Source organism: Ornithorhynchus anatinus, chromosome 2 (assembly GCF_004115215.2).
Source record: "Ornithorhynchus anatinus isolate Pmale09 chromosome 2, mOrnAna1.pri.v4, whole genome shotgun sequence".
Classification (NCBI taxonomy): domain Eukaryota; kingdom Metazoa; phylum Chordata; class Mammalia; order Monotremata; family Ornithorhynchidae; genus Ornithorhynchus; species Ornithorhynchus anatinus.
This window is the reverse complement of record NC_041729.1, coordinates 169810771-169830372: the sequence shown is the minus strand read 5'-3', so window position 1 is coordinate 169830372 and position 19602 is coordinate 169810771. Positions and strand designations below refer to the sequence as shown.

General features: G+C 46.0%; 1 protein-coding gene across 1 annotated transcript; it reads right to left on the bottom strand.

Annotated features, from left to right (window-relative positions):
* Nucleotides 1-5799: 5799 nt before the first annotated feature.
* On the bottom strand, nucleotides 5800-19170 carry LOC100082545 (islet amyloid polypeptide). The gene is made up of 4 exons (XM_029058467.2): nucleotides 18969-19170; nucleotides 18264-18360; nucleotides 17965-18099; nucleotides 5800-6157 (listed from the first exon to the last, which is right to left on the bottom strand). Exons 1-4 carry the CDS (start codon nucleotides 19153-19155, stop codon nucleotides 5974-5976), a joined length of 603 nt encoding a protein of 200 aa, XP_028914300.1. The 5' UTR covers nucleotides 19156-19170; the 3' UTR covers nucleotides 5800-5973.
* Between the last annotated feature and the right edge of the window lie 432 nt (nucleotides 19171-19602).

Genomic DNA, 19602 nt, shown 5'->3' with positions numbered 1-19602 from the left:
GCCTGGGAATCAAAATAAAAATGGGAGCCGTTGCCGTGGCTTCTGGTGGGCTCTGAATCACGAAGAGCCTGAAATTCTCCTCCTTGAGTCACAGCTCCTTACTGATTTTGCTTTTATTTTGTGTATTATGTATTTCACCTCGTCTCTGAAACTGTTTAAATATTTTATTGTTTCATTGTTCTCTATGTGCTGTCTCAAGTCCTCTCCCTTACCTTTATTCATAGACAGGGGCCATTTCTAATTGTCACAGTTTACCTTTTCCCAGTGCTTAGTACAGCATTTCGTACAGCACTCCGCACACAGAACTCTACTTAATAACTACTACCACTACTTGCTTAATTGTATGTAAGTGTGTATTTATTCATTTATTTTTAACGGTATCGATTAGGTGCTTAGATTGTGCCAGGCGCTGTATTAAACACTGGGGTAGATATAAGCAGTCAGGTTGGACGCGGTCCCTGTCCCACATGGGGCTCCCAGTCTTGATCTCCATTTCACAGATGAGGTAACTAAGGCTCCGCGAAGTTAAGTGACTTGTTCAGAGTCACACAGCAAACAAATGGAAGAGTCCGGTTAGCACCCAGGTCCTTCTGACTCCCAGGCCCATGCTCTATTCACTAGACCATGCTGCTTCTTGAGCTCCATGAGTGCTTTACTTATTGAGCATTTGGGCCACGCTGCTTCTTGAACTCCATGAGTGCTTTACTTACTGAGCACTTATGTGTGCAGAGCACTGTACTAAGCACTTGGGAGAGGACACTATAACAGCGTTAGTAAATACGTTCCCTGCCCACAGTGGAGTGGAGAGGGGGACAGGGAGGCTTATAGATATGCGTGAGTGTGGAGGAGGAAGCAAAAACATTTATAAGTGTGTGAGCTGGCTGTAGAGATGATATGGCTCAGGGCGCTGGGAAATCAATCAGGGAAGACTTGCAGGAAGAGGTGGGATTTTAGAAGGGCACTGAATATGGGGAGAACTGGGGATTGTGTGATGAGGGGAAGGAGGGAGTTCCAAGTTGTTATTTTGACTGGGCTCAGCATCACTGGGGTGAGTTGAACACTCTTTGCGTGCACAGTACTCTCCTAGGGGCTTGAGGAGCATCCAAACAAATCCCCTTCCCCCTGCTGCAGCCCCTTCCCCATCCCTGAAGCATGGAAACACCACAAGATTGGAGAGGGGAGAAAAGGGAGATCCTCGCCTTGGCTCTGGGGCATCAGAGCTGGGGTGGTCCAGGAAGCACAGTGCAAAGAACACTTGTCTGTTGTCTTACCTTGGACATGTCATCTTATTTCTCTGTGCCTCCGTTCCCTCATCTGTAAAATGGGGATTAAGACTGTGAGCCCCATGTGGCACATGAACTTTATCCAACATGATTAGCTTGTATCTTCTCCAGTGCCTAGTACAGTGCCCAGCACATAGTAAGCACTTTACAGTTACTATAAAAAAAATCCAGTGCACTTGTCATCTATGACTTTCTGAAGGAGGAAACAGAACTGTAGGCTGAAATTATGTTTCTTAATGGCTCTAACAACATTTCCTGCGTTAGATAGCTTCATTTGGAAGCTTTGATACTAATTCTTTTAGTCTCCATTCAATAGAGACAGTATTCAAAATCATATAATTGAGCTGTCTCTGGCAGGAGGGTTTACCTGAGGCAGCATCTTGATTGGCCCGGGAGTCCTCTTGATTGACAGAAGCTGACTGAGTTTCCACCGTTCTCAACAGAGAAGCAGCATGGCCTAGCAGAAAGAGCACAGGCCTAAGGAGTCAGAGGATCTGGATTCTAATCCTGGTTCCTCAACTTGTTTGTTGTGTGACTTTGGACAAGTCACAACTTCTCTGTGCCTCCTTTACCTCATCTTTAAAATGGGGATTTAATTCTACTCCCTCCTCCTTAAACAGTGAAGCCCCATATGGAACAGGGACTATGTCCAACCCGATTATTGGATATCTACTCCAGCACTTAGTACAGTACCTGGCACAGAGTGAGCGCATAATAATAATGATAATTGGGGTATTTGCTAAGCACTTACTATATGACAGGCATGGAACTAAGCACTGGAGTAGATTAATTCATTCAATCATATTTATTCAGTCATATAGATACAAGGTAATCAGGTTGGGTACAGTCCCTGTCCCACATGGGGCTCACGATTTTAATCCCTGTTTTACAGATGAGGGAATGGAGGCCCAGAAAAGTGAAGAGACTTGCCCAAGGTCACCCAGCAGGCAACATGGCAGACCTGGGATTAGAACTCAGGTCCTACTGATTTCCAGGCCCTTGCTCTATTCACGGGGCCACACATTTTAAGGTGTACCTTTAAAAAACCAAATTGACAGCCGGCAGCCTGCAGCCCGAGAAGTGTCCCCAGGCCCCTCACAGCGGGGATGGGGTGAGAGAACTTGGCTGAGATTTTCTCCCCCGTCATTGGGGGAGAAATTGTGAGCCCGTCATTGGGCAGGAATTGTCTCTATCCGTTGCAGAATTGTACATTCCAAGTGCTTAGTACAGTGCTCTGCACGCAGCGTGGCTCAGTGGAAAGAGCACGGGCTTTGGAGTCAGGGCTCATGAGTTCGAATCCCAGCTCTGCCACTTGTCGGCTGTGTGACCCTGGGCAAGTCACTTAACTTCTCTGTGCCTCAGTTCCCTCACCTGTAAAATGGGGATTAAGACTGTGAGCCCCACGTGGGACAACCTGATTCCCCTATGTCTACCCCAGCGCTTAGAACAGTGCTCGGCACATAGTAAGTGCTTAACAAATACCAACATTAGTATTATAGTAAGCGCTCAGTAAATACTATTAAATGAATTAATGAAGGGGATTGGAAAAGCCCAAATGCAATCCTGTAATTGGGTGGGAGGGGAGTAACTCCCTGAGGCAGGTAAGTAGTCAGGTTGAGGAACAAGCAGTTCAGTGCCTACCCAGTGGGTGCTCAATAGATAACTTTGCATCTGGTAAGTAGTCACATGTTCAGCTTGTAATAATAATGATAATAATTATGGTATTTGTTAAGTGCTTCCTATGTGCTCAGCACTATTCTAAGTGCTGGAGTAGATAAAGGTAAATAGGTTGTCCCAAGTGGGGCTTGCATTCTTAATCCCCATTTTACAGATGAGGTAACTGAGGCACAGAGAAGTGAAGTGGCTTGCCTGAGGCCACACAGCAGCAAGCAGTGGAAGTGGGATTAGAAACCATGTCCTCCGACTCCCAAGACCATCCACTTTCCACTAAGCCACACCGTTTCTCGCTCAACTTGGACATCTAATCCCAGAGGAACTCCATGAAGAATCCCTGAAAAAGGGTAGTCATTCAATCGTATTTACTGAGCCCTTACTTTGTGCAAAGCACTGTATTCCACCAGGAAGGTTCCTTTCCAGAAGTGGACATGCCCCGTGGAGATTCAAATTTAGGGGTAATGTACTAGAGATTTTCAACAGTTTAACATCTCAATGCAGACCTCACACACTAATCAATCCATCAAACAAAGGTATTTATTGAACACTTACCATGTGCAGAGCCCTGTACTAAGCACTTGGGAGAGTACAACACAATAACATTACAGACACATTCCCTGCCCAGCATGAGCTTACAGTCTAAAGGGATACCTTTATTCATTTTATGGGGCACAATCCACTTCATAAAGCAAAATCTAAGAAACTTCCCTCCGCCCCCGACTCCAAGTACTTTCCCACCAAAAGCCACATGGGGAACTTTGGTCGGCTAGTCTGCTTGCTTCCTAGAGGTTTTTTCCAGCAGGGAAAATCAGGCTCTGAGTGAGATCTCCCCACCAGGCATCGGGGCTTATTTTACAGGCTGGAAAGAATGCTTACGTTTTCCTACGTGGCTAAGCCCTGGAAAATTAACCCACGTGCTATCGTTCCAGCCGGGGGTCCGTTCTCGTCGAAGACAGAGGGGCCGTACGCTTTAAACTCCAGCAAGAAGTCTTTAGCGAGTTTTACAAAAGAAGGCAGAATAGAGGACGTGGTTCCAGAAAGTCCTTTTAATTGAGCAGGTGACGAACAGATACACAGGTTGCTTTTGGGATGACCCGGGCAGTGCTGTTACCAAGGTTCGCTGAGCGCAACGGGACAAGGATGACACACCAAATATACGATCACTGAGGTATAGCCCTGGATCCTTCCACAATGAAACCCTCATGGACTACACACCCACACACACACACACACATACACACTGCTTTTAGATTTGAAATAACGATGGCATTTCTTAAGCACTTACTATGCGTCTTACTAGAGAAGCAGCTTGGCTCAGTGGAAAGAGCCTGGGCTTGGGAGTCAGAGGTCATGGATTCGCATCCCGGCTATACCACTTGTCAGCTGTGTGACTGTGGATAAGTCTCTTAACGTCTCTGTTCCTCAGTTCCCTCATCTGTAAAATGGGGATGAAGACTGTGAGCCCCACGTGAAACAACCTGATTCCCCTGTATCTACCCCAGTGTTTAAAACAGTGCTCTGCACATAGTAAGCGCTTAACAAAAACCAACATTATTATTATTATTATGTGTCAAGCACTATTTAAGTACTGGGGCGGATACAAGCTAATCACGTTTGACACAGTCTCTGGCCCACATGGGGCTCATGGTATTAATCCCATTTTACAGGTGAGAGAACTGAGACACAGGGAAGCAAAGTGACTTGCCCATGGTCACACAGTAGACAAGTGGCAGATCTAGGATTGGAACCCAGGTCCTTCTGACTCCCAGGCCTGTGCTCTATCCGCTAGGCCGTGCAGCTTCCCAAGTGAAATAACCACTTTGTTCCAGGGAGGAACAATAAAGAATGCTGCCTTTGTCAAACGGGGGATTGCCAGAAGCAGGACCTGCAGGCAGTCAAGTCATCAGACACATCTCCTTCTTTTTTTTCCAATATTATTTGTTAAGGTCTCACTATGTGTCAAGCATAAGTGCTGGGGCAGATCTGATTAATCAAGTTGGACAGAGTCCCTGTCCCGCATGGGGCTTTCAGTCTAATTTGGAGGGAGAACAAGTACTTAATCTCCATTTTACGGTTGAGGAAACTAACGTCCAGAGAAGTGAAGTGACTGGCCTGTGGTCACACAGCAGGCAGGTGGGAGAACAGGGATTTGAACCCAGGTTCTTCTGACTCCCAGGCCCGGGCTCTATCCATTTAGCCACTGCTTTCTTCATTGTGGAGAGGCAAAGACATGGAAGAAAAAACTCTGATTTTCAAGGCTCCCAGCCCCTTGGTCAGTTTGCGTCCCGGTGGCTATCGGTCAGAGAGCAGCAATTTCCCACGATGCGTCAGCCTCAACGGACATAGCCACTCCAACTCCATCGTGTCCACCTCTGCCTCTGAAGAGATCCATCCCTGATAGTCAGTTCGATGGTCATTTTCTTGTTCTATCTTTGTGTGTGTGTATCGGGAGTGTGTGTGTCTGTGTGGCTTTTCAGAATGGGGCTTGAGGTTCAAATGGCAGCCTAGTCGAGTCATGAGAAAAGGGAAATGACAAAAATGGAAATCTACCCAACACACACACACACACACACACACACACACACACACATAGAGCAGCATGGCGTAATGGATAGAGCACAGGCCTTGGAGTCAGAAGGTCATGGGTTCTAATCCTGGCTCTTCCACTTCTCCACTGTGTGACCTTAGACAAGTCACTTCACTTCTCCGTGTCTCAGTTCTCTCAACCGTTAAATGAGGTTTGAGACCATGAGCCCCATGTGGGATAGGGACTGTGACCACTCTGATTTGCTTGTATCCACTCCAGCGCTTAGAACAGTGCTTGGCACATAGTAAGCGCTTAACAAATACCATCATCATCATCATCATCATTATTATTATTACACCCGCACACAGACCCACCCACACACGCAGAGAAAGGCATCGTTTGGAATAGAGAGGAAATGAGAGGAAGAAAATTTATACATAAACCAGGGGAGGGTCTCTTGGGGTCAGGACTGGGGCGGGGTTCGCTCCCTTAGAGAGCCAGCTGATGGAGGCCGTCTCTGCTGAGCGGGCCGGCTCTGGCCCTCTTGCCGAAGGTGGAGGAGCCCACATCCGTCGGGGAGCGGTTTTTGCTGGCCACGGAGTTGGCTAGCAGGTTGGCCAGGCGGTTGGTCATACACGTGGCCACGCTGCATTTCCGCTTCTCCAGGTGATGACTTGGGGCACAGAACAGATGACGGACATTAGAGGCAAGAGCCCTCCCCTCCTCCCCGCCTCCCACCCTCACACAACCCGCTAACATCCTCCAGACCCCAGCTGTCCCCACATTCAAAGTCCTCCCAAAGAGCCGCCTCGTCCCACAAGCCTTCCCTGGTTGATTTCCCAGCAACCTGAGCATATCACCCCTACTCTCACACATAGGACATATTCATTCCCTCCTTAGTGCTCAATATGCTCAAATAATGATAATAATCGTATTAGTAGTGCTAATGGAACTTGTAAAGCCCTTACTATGTATCAAGCACTTTTCTAAGAGCTGGGATATCTACAAATTAATCAGATTGGACATAGTCCCTGTCTCACATGGGGCTCACAGTCTTAAACCCCATTTTAATCGCTCTTCCCCACTTCAAAGTCTTACTGAAGGTACATCTCCTCCAAGAAGCCTTTCCTGACTAAGCCCTCCTCTCCTCTTCTCTCACTCTTTTCTGCATCACCCTGACTTGTTCCCTTTATTCATCCTCTCTCCCAGCCCCACAACATTACGTATATATCTGTAATTTATTTATTTACATATATTATTGTCTGCCTCCCCCTCTAGACTGTGAGCTCGTTGCGGGCAGGGAATGTCTCCGTTTGATGTTATATGGTTTTCTCCCAAGCACTTAGTAAAGTGCTTTGCACAGTAAGCGTTCGATTAATATGACCGATGAACGAACAAACGAATGAATTTTACAGATGAGGTAACTGAGACCCAGAGAAGCGAAGTGACGCAGTTACTTCCTTTAACTAGCCTAGGTGTGTGTAAAATCCCAGCTCCTCCAAGAGGCCTCTTCTAAGTCCTCATTTCTCTTACTCCCTTTCCCTTCTGCATCAGGCCCTTGCACCTAGATTTGCACCTTTTGGGAAAAGCAGCGTGGCTCAGTAGAAAAAGCCCGGGCTTGGGAGTCAGAGGTCATGGGTTCGAATCCCGGCTCCACCGCTTGCCAGCTGTGTGACTTTGGGCAAGTCACTTAACCTCTCTGTTCCTCAGTTCCCCCATCTGTAAAATGGGGATTGAAACTGTGAGCCCCACGTGGGACAGCCTGATCACCTTGTATCCCCCCTGTGCTTAGAACAGTGCTTTGCATATAGTAAGCGCTTAACAAATACCACCATTATTATTATTAAAGAGTCCATTCTCCCCCTCTAGACTGTAATCTCGTTGTGGGCAGGGAATGTGTCTGTTTATTGTTATACTGTACTCTCCCAAGCCCTTAATTCAGTGCTCTGCACAAAGTAAGAGCTCAGTAAATACGACTGAATGAATGTTTTTAAGGTCTGTCTCCTCCATTAGAACTTAAGCTCTTTGTGGACAGGGGACGGGTCACTTCATTCTATTCTTTTCAAGTGCCTAATACAGTGCACTACATCAAGTGGTGGCTTAATAAATACCACGATAACAATAATAATTGGGTTATTTATAAGTGCTTACTATGTGTCAAGCACCATACTGGGCGTTGGGGTAGATATAAGATAATCAGCTCTCACCTGGTGCTCACAGTCTTAAATAGGAGGGAGAACAAGTATTGAATTCCCATTCTGCAGATGAGAGAACTGAGGCCCAGAGAAGTGAAGTGACTTGCCCAAGGTCACACAGCAGGCAAGTGGTAGAGCCTAGGCTGGAGCACACATTCTCTGACTCTCAAACCCGTGCTCTTTCCACTAGGACACACTGTATTATTACTACTATTTCTATCAGCCTGAGGGGACAGTGGGCATAGTGGAAAGAGCACAGGGCTGGGAGTCAGTTATCCTGGGTTCTAGTTCCAGCTCTGCCCCTGGCCTGCTGTGTGACCCCAGGAAAGTCACTTAACCTCACTGAGCCTCAGTTTCCTGTTCTGCAAAATGAAGAGAAGAAATAATAATAATAAAAATAATTATTATATCTGTTAAACGCTTACTATGTGCCAAGCACTGTTCTAAGCGCTGGGGTAGACTCAAGGTAATCAGGTTGTCCCACCTGGGGCTCACAATCTCAATCCCCATTTTATAGGTGAGGTAACCGAGGCACAGAGAAGTTAAGTGAATTGCCCAAGATCACCCAGCAGACAAGTGACCGAGCCGGGTTTAGAACCCACTACCTCTGACTCCCAAGCCCATCCTCTTGCCACTAGGCCAAACACTCCCTCTCTCTTAGATTGTAAACCCATTTACGGTCGGGGCTTGGGTCCGTTCTGATTATCTGCCATCAAAACCCATCACTTAGCCCAGAATAAATGGTTCATGAATACCATGATTGACCGTGGGGAGAAGCATCACGGTGTAGTCGATAGAGCATGGGCCCGGGAGTCAGAAGGTCATGGGTTCTAATCCCTGTTCTGCCACATATCTGCTGTGTGAACGTGGGCAAGTCACTTCACTTCTCTGGGCCTCAGTTACCTCGTCTGTAAAAGGGGGATTGAGAATGTGAGCCCCATGTGGAACAGGGACTGTGTCCAACCCGATTTGCTTGTAGCCACCCCGGCGCTTAGTCAGTCCCCGGCACATAGTAAGTGCTTAACAAATACCGTAATTATTGTTATTACCATTATCGAGTGCTTACTATGTTTAGTCAGTCGTATTTATTGTGCGCTTAATATGTGCAGAGCACTATACAAAATGCTTGGAAGAGTACAATATAACAATAAACAGACACATTACCTGTCCACAGTGAACAGTTGGCAGACATATTCCCTGCCCACAGTGATCTTGCCTTGTAGAGGAGGAGACAGGCAGTAATATAAATGAATAATTTATAATGTGTAATTTAAAGCTATGTATGTAAGTGATGCGGGGTTGAGGATGGGGCGAACTTGAGTTGCCCAGAGGTCACATATCCAAGTGCAAAGACGATACAGAAGGGAGTGGGTGCCGGGTATTTGAGGGCTTGATCGGTGGAAGCCCTCTTGGAGGAGATGTGATCTTAATAAGGCTTTGAAGGTGGGGAGAGCAGTAATCTGGCATGTGTGGAGGAGGAGGAGAAAGTTCCAGGCTAGGGGAAAAATATAGGAAAAGGTTCAGTGGCGAGATAGACGAGATCGGGCAGGAACCTGAGGAACAGAGTGTGCGGCCTGGGTTGTAGTAGGAGATATGTGAGATGAGTTAAGAGGGGGCGAGCTGAACGAGTGCTTTATTGATGGTCTGATTGATTGATTGATTGACTGATTGAGTGGAAGAGCAAAGTGTGGAAGGCCCCGGAGCTTCATGAAGAATCCAATTTGCCACCTGCACTGCCGCTGTCATCGAGCGCGTGGGCGCCCTATTACCGTGAGCATAAATACATGAATATTACCATCTTCCTGTCGCCTACTAGGCTTCTGGAAAAAGTTGCCTTGCGTGTGTCTAATGGCTTGAACGATAATTCTAGGTTAAATGGCACATCTTCCAGTGTTTTTACGTCAGGTGTATTGCTATTCAGCGGAGAGACCGAACCCTCCTGGGGAAACACTGAGTAATGAAGCTCTAATGAAGTCAGAAAATGACAAATGCTCAATAAATTCGATTGACTAATGAAGTGAAGCGTGTGAAGCCAGATCTCTGTGTTTACATAACGACATCGCTTGGGTGGGGACAGGGTGAAGCTACCAATTCTGAACCTGAGGAAGCTTTTACATTTTTTTAACTGGTATTTGTTAAGCACTTACTGTATGCTAAGTACTGTACTAAGCACAGGGGTAGATACAAGCTAATCAGGTTGGACACAGTCCCTGTCCCACATTGGGCTCACAGTCTTAATCCCCATTTTACAGGGGAGGGAACTGAGACCCAGAGAAGTGAAGTGGCTTGTCCAAGGTCACACAGCTGACAAGCGGCGGAGCCGGGATTAGAACCTGGATCCTCTGATCCCCAAGCCCGGGCTCTATCCGTTTGGCTGCCCTGCTTCTCTTGTGGCTGTTCTGGTTCTGTCTGCTTCTGGCTGCGCCTGGGAGGTGGCAAAGAAATCCCAGCCCATTTGTAGGGTAGACGGGACTATGGGGGGGTCCTGCTTGAAGGGGGTTTCTGCCAGAGGGGATCCTGCCAGGGCTAGGAGGGAAATGTGAGGACCCGTAGAAGGAGAGATCCAGCTTTGGGCACCTGGATCCTGCTCAAGAGAGAGGGGCCCAGCTAGACGGGGAATTTGGTCTAGATAGCCATCTTAGTCTTGACAGTTCTGGACGATGAAATAATAATCATGATAATTGTGGTATTCGTTAAGCCCTTATTATGTGCCAGACACTGTTCTTAGCACTGGGGTAGATAAAAGCTAATCAGGTTGGACACAGTCCTTGCCCCACATAGGGTTCACAGAATTAATCCCCATTTTACAGAGAAGTGAAGTGATTTGCCCAAGGACTCACCGCAAGCTAGTGGTGGAGCCTGGATTAGAGCCCAGGTTCTTCTGACTCCCAGCTTCCCTCGATTGTAACTTGAAGTCTCTGTCCCCTTACCTCCGTTAGAGAAGCAGCATGGCCTAGTGGAAAGTGCCTGCTCTTGGGAGACAGCAGACCTGGGTTCTAATCCTCACCCTGCCACTTACCTTCTGTGTCATCTTTAGGCAATCACATCACTTCCCTTTGCCTCAGTTCCCTCATCTGCAAATCTGGGATTCAATATCTGTTCTCCCCTTTTACTTAGACTGTGAGCTCCATGTGGGACCTGGTTATCTTGCATCAGTCAATCAATCATATTTATTGAGCACTTACTATGTGCGAAGCATTGTACTAAGTGCTTGGGAGAGGATAATATAACAATTTAACAGTCTAGAGGGGTGTACAGTGCTTTGTACAGTGCTTGGCACAGAGAGTAAGCTCTTTACAGATACTACTATGATTATTTCCTCTGTCCCAGTGCCTATCTAGACACGGAGCGTTCATCTGAGCCCGTTGTTGGGCAGGGATTGTATCTATCTATTGCTGAATTGTACATTCCAAGTGCTTAGTACAGTGCTCTGCACACAGTAAGCGCTCAATAAATATGATTGAATGAATGAACGAATCTTGCTAAGGTCTGAAATGCACAGAGATTTCATCTGAAATACTTTCTCCCCTTCCTTTCATCATACTCAGCAGCGTGGCTTAGTGGATAGAGTCCTGGGAGTCAGAAGGTCCTGGCTTCTAATCCCTGTTCTGCCACATATCTGTTGTGTGAACTTGGGCAAGTCACTTCACTTCTCTGGGCCTCAATTACTTCATCTGGGTTAAGAGTGTGAGTCCCATATGGTTCGGGGACTGTGCCCAACCTGATTAAGTTGTATCTACCCTAGCTCTTAGAACCGTGCTTGGCATATAGTAAGCGCTTAACAAGTACCGGTCTTCTTATTGTGATGAAGATTTTGCTGTCATTTCAGTGCCAGCGTCCTAGTTGACCTCCCTGCCTATCCCCACTCCAGTCCAAACTTACTGCTGCCTGGTTCATTTTTATAGCCTTATTGAAAGCCCATCTCCTCTAAGAGTTCTTCCCTTACTAGGCCCTAATTTCCTCTCCTCCCACTCTCTTCTGCATCACCCCTGCGTTTGTATTCGCACTCTTTATTCACCCCTCCCTCAGCTCCACAGTGCTTAGGCGCATATCCATAATTTATTTATTTATATTAACATCCGTCTCCCCCGATAGACTGTAACTGCACCGTGGGCAGGGATCCTGTCTACCAATTCCCATATATTGAACTCTCCCAAGTGCTTAGTACAGCACCCTGCATGAGTTAAGGGCTCAATAAATACAACGGATTGATTGATTAAAATGTTGTTCTGAGCACATCCTCTCACTCCTCAAAAAACATCAAACAGAAACTCCCTGACTCCTTTAAAGTAATTCAATCAGCTCTCTCTCTCCTCCTCCGTATCCCCCTTCTTCTCTCATTTCACTCCAGCTCACATGTCCCCCTCTAGACTCTAAGTGCACTAAGGGCCGCGAATGTGTCCACCAACTCAGCGTGGCTTAGTGGCAAGAGCCCGGGCTTGGGAGTCACAGGTCGTGGCTTCTAATCCCAGCTCCACCACGTATCATCTGTGTGACTTTGGGCAAGTCACTTACGTTCTCTGTGCCTCAGTTCTCTCATCTGTAAAATGGGGATGAAGACTGTGAGCCCTACCTGGGATAACCTGATTACCTTGTATCTACCCCAGCGCTTAGAACAGTGCTTGGCACATAGTAAACACTTAACAAATACCATTATAATCATTATTACTCTCCCAACCATTTAGTACAGTGCTCTGCACACAGTAAGCACTCAGTAAATACGATTGATTTATCCTTACTCTCCGCCTCCTTCCTGCCTGGAACTCCCTACTCTGCATCCCACAGAGTCCTCACTCTTTGAATCTTCAAAGGCCTTTGAAAACCCGGACCTCCTCCAGGGGGCTTTCCTTGATTAGCCTCTCCTTTTCCCCCTTCCTCTCCCCTTACTATTACGTTAGCCCCTCCAGGCTACCTATGCACTTGATTCCTCACCCCTGGGGTATTGGCTATTGAACCATCCCCTCCGCCCACTATGTTTTCACCCCTGTAGTTCTTTCTTTCTTCAACACTCTGGCTCCTTCAAGGCCTGTCAGTTTCCTCCCTCTAGTCTCCTCCTTGCCCTTATCACTTAGCATCTCCCTAGTTCCTCACCCCAGACTCCAGCCCCCCTTAGCTCGCTTCCAGCCCACTGCCCTCATCCCCCTCCCCCTGAGCTTGCCCCTGTAAAGTCACTCCCATCCAACCCCTCTCCCTCCCTCACTCCACCCTGTCCCCTCTAGACTGTAAGTTCCTTTAGACTCTAAGCTCATCGTGGACAGGGAACATGCCTACCAACTCTGTTGTACTGTACTCTCCCAAGCGCTCAACAATAATAATAATAATACTAATAGTAATGTTGGAATTTGTTAAGCTCTTACTATGTGCAGAGCACTGTTCTAAGCGCTGGGGGGTAGATACAGGGTAATCAGGTTGTCCCAAGTGAGGCTCACAGTTAATCCACATTTTACAGATGAGGGAACTGAGGCACAGAGAAGTTAAGTGACTTGCCCACAGTCACACAGCTGACAAGTGGCAGAGAGGGGATTCGAACCCAGGACCTCTGACTCCCAAGCCCGGGCTCTTTCCACTGAGCCACACTGCTTCTCAGTGTTTAGTACAGTGCTTAGTACAGTGCTCTGCACACAGTAAGCACTCAGTAAATATGATTGATGATGATCCTTTTTGACTCCCACACTCGTTGCCCATGCCAGCTGTTCCAGACTTTAAACTCTTTTCTCAAACCTCTTGTCTCTCCCCACGCCCCATCTCTTACCCCCAGTGACATAAGCACGGATTTTATTGAGAAAATTGAAACAATAAGGTGTGATCACTTTAATATCCCCTTCCCTATTTTTCCAGCAGTATCTCAAGATGAAATCTCTTGCTCCTCTCAAAATCTATTCCCTCCACCTGTGTTACTGACCCAATCCCTTTGCCCCTTCCTTTCTTCCCTCCCTGACCACCGCCTTCAACTGTTTGCTTTCCAATAGCTTTTTCCCCACTGTTTTCAAGCACGGTCCCGTCTCTCTTGTCCTAAAAAAACCCACTCCCTTGAGCCTATAGCTCCCTCCTACCATTCCTCTCCAAACTCCTTGAGGGAGTTGTTTACATCTACTATCTCAAGTTCCCCTCCTCAAATTCTCCCTTGACCCCCTCCAATCTGACTTTTGCCCCTTTCACTCCCCAGAAACTGCCTTTTTGTGCCACAGAAACTATCACTAATGATTTCCTTCTTGACAAATCCAATGGACTCCACTCCATCCTAATACTCCTCAACCTCTCAGCTGCTTTTGACACTGTGGACCACCTCTTTCTCCGGGAAACATTATCCAACCTTGGCTTCACTAACACTGTCCTCTCTTGGCTCTCCTGTCTCTTTGACCACTCCTCAGTCTCTTTCGTAGGCTACTCCTCTGCCTCCCTCCCCCTAACTGCGGGGGTCCCTCAAGGTTCAGTTCTGGTTCCTCTCCTATTCTCCATCTACACCCACTCCCTTGGAGAACTCATTTGCTCCCATGACTTCAAATTTGAGAATTTTGAGAATTCCCAAATCTATCGTTCTGGCCCGAACTCTCTCCTTCTCTGCAGTCCTCATTTCTGCCTGCCTTCAAGATATCTCTATTGGATGTCTCACCATGACCTCAAACTAAACATGTCCAGAACAGAATTCCACCCAAACTTGTCCTTCCCGTGTCTTTCCCATCACTGTAGACAATACACCACCCTCCCTGTCTCACGAGCCTGTAACCTTAGCATTATCCTCAACTCATCTCTCTCATTCAATCCACATATTTGATCTATCACCCGATCCTATCCGTTCTACCGTCGCAGTACTGCTAAAATCCGTTTCCACTGTATCCAAACTGCTAGCATGCTGATCTAAACACTTATCCTATCCTGCCTCTACTGTTGCATCAGCCTCCTCACTGACCTCCCTGCGCCCCGTCTCTCCCATCTCTAGTACATACTTCACTCTGCTGCCCAGATCAGTTTTCTAAAAAAAAAAAATTCAGTCCATGTCTACCCACTCCTCAAGAACCTCCAGCGGTATCCCATCCACTTCCGTATCAAAAAGAAATTTCTTACTAGGCTTTAAAGCGCTCAATCAGCTCACCTCTTCCTCCCGCACCTCCCTGATCTCCTACTCCAACCCAGCCTGCTCTCTCTGCTCCTCTAGTGTCAGCTTGCTCGCTGTGCCCCAATCTTGTCTAGCTTGTTGCCAACCCCTTGCCCACGTTCTCCCTATGACCTGGAACTCCTTCCCCCTCCCTATTTGACAGACCACCATGTTTTCCACCTCCAAAAAGCCTTAGTAAAGTCACATCATCTCCAAGAGGCCTTCCCTCATTAAACCCTCTTTGCCCCTCTTTCTTCTGGGTAGAGCACGGGGCTGGGAGTCAGAAAGTCATGGGTTCTAATCCCAGCTCTGCCACTTGTCTGCTGTGTGACTTCGGGCAAGTCGCTTCACTTCTCTGGGCCTCATTACCTCACCTGTAAAATGGAGACTGAAACTGAGAGCCCCACGTGGGACAGGGTGAGACTGTGTTCAACCCTATTTGCTTGTATTCATTAATTCAATCGCATTTGTTGAATACGATTAACGCTTAGTACAGTGCCTGGCACATAGTAAGTCCTTAACAAATACCACTATTATTATCTGTTGCCTTTTTAAGCACTTGATATTCACTCCACCTTCAGCCCCACAGCACTTATGTCTAAAATATGTCAGCACATACCTAAAATTTATTTATTTATCTTAACGTCTGTCTCCCCATCAAGATTATAAGATCTTTATGGGCAGAGAACATATCTACCAGCTCTGTTGTGTTGTACATTCCCAAGCATCTAGTAATAATGGTAATAATGATGATGATGAGGCTCACAGTCTCAATCCCTTTTACAGATAAAATGGGTACAGTACAGTACTCTGCCCACAGTAAGTGCTTAATAAATACCATTGATTTATTTATTGATTCATTAATATCATTATTGTAATTTGAAATGCGTTAAGCTCATGCATTTTACCCAGACAAGCAGTTCCAAAAACGGTTCTTCAAGCCTAACTTTGAAATTTGTTTTTGCTTAAAAAAAAAAGTGTATCCATTTTCCATTCTCCTTTCCCTCCTGACTAATTATTGTGTGTCTGACTCCTCTGCTAGACTGTATGCTCCATGGGGATGAGACCTGTACTGCTTTTGTCTCTTTTAGTAGTAATGGTGGTAAGAATATTAATTAATTAATTGAATTAATATTACATTAATTAAATATTAAACTGTGTCCAGAGCACTGTGCTAAGCCCTGGGAAAGAGGAACATAGATAGATAAGATTTAGTCACGGTCCCTGAACCCATGGGACCTACGACCTAAGAATAAGGGAGGGAAAGATAAAAGAGAAGTAGCATGGGTTAGTGGAAAGAACACAGGTCTGGGAATCAGAGGACCTGAGTCCCAATCCTGGATCCACCACTTATCTGCTGTGTGACCTTGAGCTGTAACTTATCTTCTCTGTGCCTCAGTTTCCTCATCTGTCAGATGGGAGTTCAATACCTCTAATTCTTCCTCCTATTTAGACTGTGAGTCCGGTGTGGGACAGGGACTGTGTCTGACCTGATTACCTTTTTTTCCCCAGCACTCACTACAGTGCTTGACTCAGTGTAGGCACTTAACAAATACCACTACATTATTACTATTATTAGTACTAGCATGGCACAGTGGATAGAGCACGGGCCTGGGAGTCGGAAGGTCATGGGTTCTAATCCCGGCTTTGCCACTCGTCTGCTGGGCTGGGTGACCTGGGGCAAATCACTTCACTTCTCTGGGCCTCAATTACCTCATCTGTAAAATGGGGATTGAGACTGTGAGCCCCATGTAGAACAGGGACTGTGTCCAACCCAATTTGCTTGTATCCACCCAGTGCTTAGTACCATGCGTGGCATAGAGAAAAGATTAATAAAATACCATTATTATTATTATCATTATTGTGGCTATTACTACTATTACGCCAGAAAGACGATCAATATGATAGAATTTTTGGAACCTCAGACTCAAACCAGCAACTCCCCCAAGCAGTTAGAACAGTGCTAGCCACACAGAGTTGTTCAGTAAATACTACTAGTTGACTGACTGATTGATTGGCAAGCTTTCAGTTGAGAGTTAGAAGATTCTGGGGAAGGATGCAAATGATTAGACCACAATCAATGTTGAGAGAACTCCATGAATAGCCCCTCAACAAGGGAAAGCTAGTCTATGATTAAAGGCAGGGATACGTAGAGACATATTTAGTAAAAGTATTTTGCAAACGTCTATTGTCTAATGAAAGAAAGAGATGGAAGACGCAGACAGAATACTTGGTAATACCGCTAATTTTCCTGTCATCATGCCCTGTGTAGCTCTCTTCACAGAAACCTCATGTCAGTTTTAGAGAGTTATTTTTCTTCATGAAAAAGCTAGCTGGAAATTACCATTCAAACTTCTTCTCAGAATCCCCTGTAAGCTAGTTAAGCATAAGGAAGATTTCTGTTGGTTCTTGTAAGAGTGAACAATTGCCGAATTAGTGTACTCACAAATTCCACACATTTTCCTGAGGCCTGAGCTGTTCTTAGTTCCAGAAAAGCGAACTGTATTCCCCATAGCATAACTCATTTGCCTAACTCATTTTAGAAGTATATTTTAAAAAGAAATCCAATGTATTCATCACCTGAAACTTTCTGACTTGTACTGGCATTTTCAGACTTGATCTTGAAAAAGCATTTCAGGGAGTCAATTATCAAAATATTTCTTTTAAATAAAACCAGGCAAAGCAAGCTAGTCAAGCCTAGCATTTTTGAATACTGAGGGCATAAAGAGTCTCTCTTAAACAAACAAGTAATAGTTTGGTAAGGCTCCTCTCAGATCATTTCATTTTTCAGAAATGATTTAGGATTTCTTTCAGGATCTCCACTGACCCCTGCTCCTCCTTCAAAGTTAACTTCTTTGAAACATCTTTCATACTTTGTCAATCAATCAATCAATCAGACAATCTTTACACTGTGTTTCTTTGGCTGGTTTGAATCTCGGACCTGGGTTTGTTTGGCTGGGTTGAATCTCTGCACTGGGTTTCTTTGTGTTGAATCTTTGTACTGTCGTTTTTCCATGTATTGTATCTCTAGTCTACGAAGCCTATTTAAAGCTCCTGGACATCGCCGGCCTAATTTGAGCAAAACCGAAGGAACTCACAAAGAAGAACACAGCTGACTGCAAATTCAAGCTGTACCGAGTTGTTTGCCCGACTGGATTTTGAATCAAAGAAGGCAGGAGAGACTAATACCTTTTGGCTCTGGTTGCGTCTTGTTCTGGAGGGGCCTCCCTTACTCCCAAAAGTGCGTTTCTGGAGAGGATTGGTAACATCCATCCCTGTCTATCGGAAGTTCCATCAGAGTGATCAGCGGTCAGAGACAAGAGTCTTTGGAGAGCACAAAAAGCAAAGTGTGAGTAGACCGTTTTAGCTTCTTTTTGGAGACAAGATTTTACCACTCAAAGCTGAGGGCACAAGAACAGTCATACGGAAACATTAAAAACACGACATTTCAGTCGTGAGAAAGAGAAACATGACGATGAGTTACTCACCTCTCAACTTGGGTGGCATCCAGTGAACTGAGAGCGACAGAGAATACAACGAAGACCAGCCTCAGCTTCAAGTCGCACATTTCTCTTCTCCGGCTGCCTGGAAAAAAGGACACATCGAAGTGTTGTTTTTTTTTAATGGCATCGGTTCAGCACTCTCTCTGCGTCAAGCACTGTTCTCAGCACTGGGGTCTATATGAGTTAATCAGGTCGGACACAGTCCCCTTCCCACTGATGGGGCTCCTGTCTAAGTAGGAGGGAGAATAAGTATTAAACATTCCTCATTTGACAGATGAGGAAACTGAGGCAACAAGAAGCCCACGGTCACACAGCAAGTGATCGGTGAGCCAATTGAATCAGACGGGAGCCTTGCCAAGGATCCTGGTGTTATTCCAAACTTTCATTTACCTCTTTCTAAATCAGCTCAAACTTTTTGGGAGAAAAATGATGGGAATTCCCTTCCATCGAGTCTCTCGACGCTCCTGATGCTTCTGAGAAAAGGAATCCTCTTTCATCTCATCCCATCCCTCTCCCAGAGCATCTCTGGACATTTCAAATCACTCTCTACATTTCTTTCAGCTTGTCTGGGAATTGGGATCAAATGACCCCCGTCCCCCCACCCTTCCCCGCTGGTAAATAGCCTTGTCGCTTTTTTCTACGAGGCGAGTACAATGCATCCTTTCAGAAAAAAAGCAAGAAACACTTTACCTTTGAGAGATCCAAGAAATCGGGTCCGGGCTACGTTAGCGAGAAAGGGCAGAAAACAATTTCGAGCCTGCGTCCTCTTTGCAATCTTTCCACCTTCATTTGGGAGCCTGAAACTCCACCTCTTATATACCTGCCTGCAGAGCCATCGCAGCTCTGACATCAGGCAGCTCTGGGCGTCTCCCATCATTAATCCCCATCCCTCTAGATTGAAATCTGCTCAGAGAGAGAAGCAGATGAGTCTTTTCTACACGAATCCCCCCAGACCGTATCAACGTAGCCGGCGCAGGGCGACTCGGTTCAGAGAAGCGGCATGGTGTAGTGGATAGAGCATGGGCCTGGGAGGCAGAAGGTCATGGGTTCTAATCCTGGATCACCACTCCATTCATTCAATTCTTTCATTCGTATTGACTGAGTGCTTACTGTGTACAGAGAGCTATTAAGCTCTTGGAAAGTACAATTCAGCAACAAAAAGAGACAATCCCTGCCCACAATGGGCTCACAGTCCAGAAGGGGGAGACAGACATCAAAACAAGTAAACAGGCATTGATAATAGCATCGATATAAGTAAATAGAATTATAGATATATGCACATCAAAACAAGTGAACAGGCATTAATTACAAATAAATAGAATTA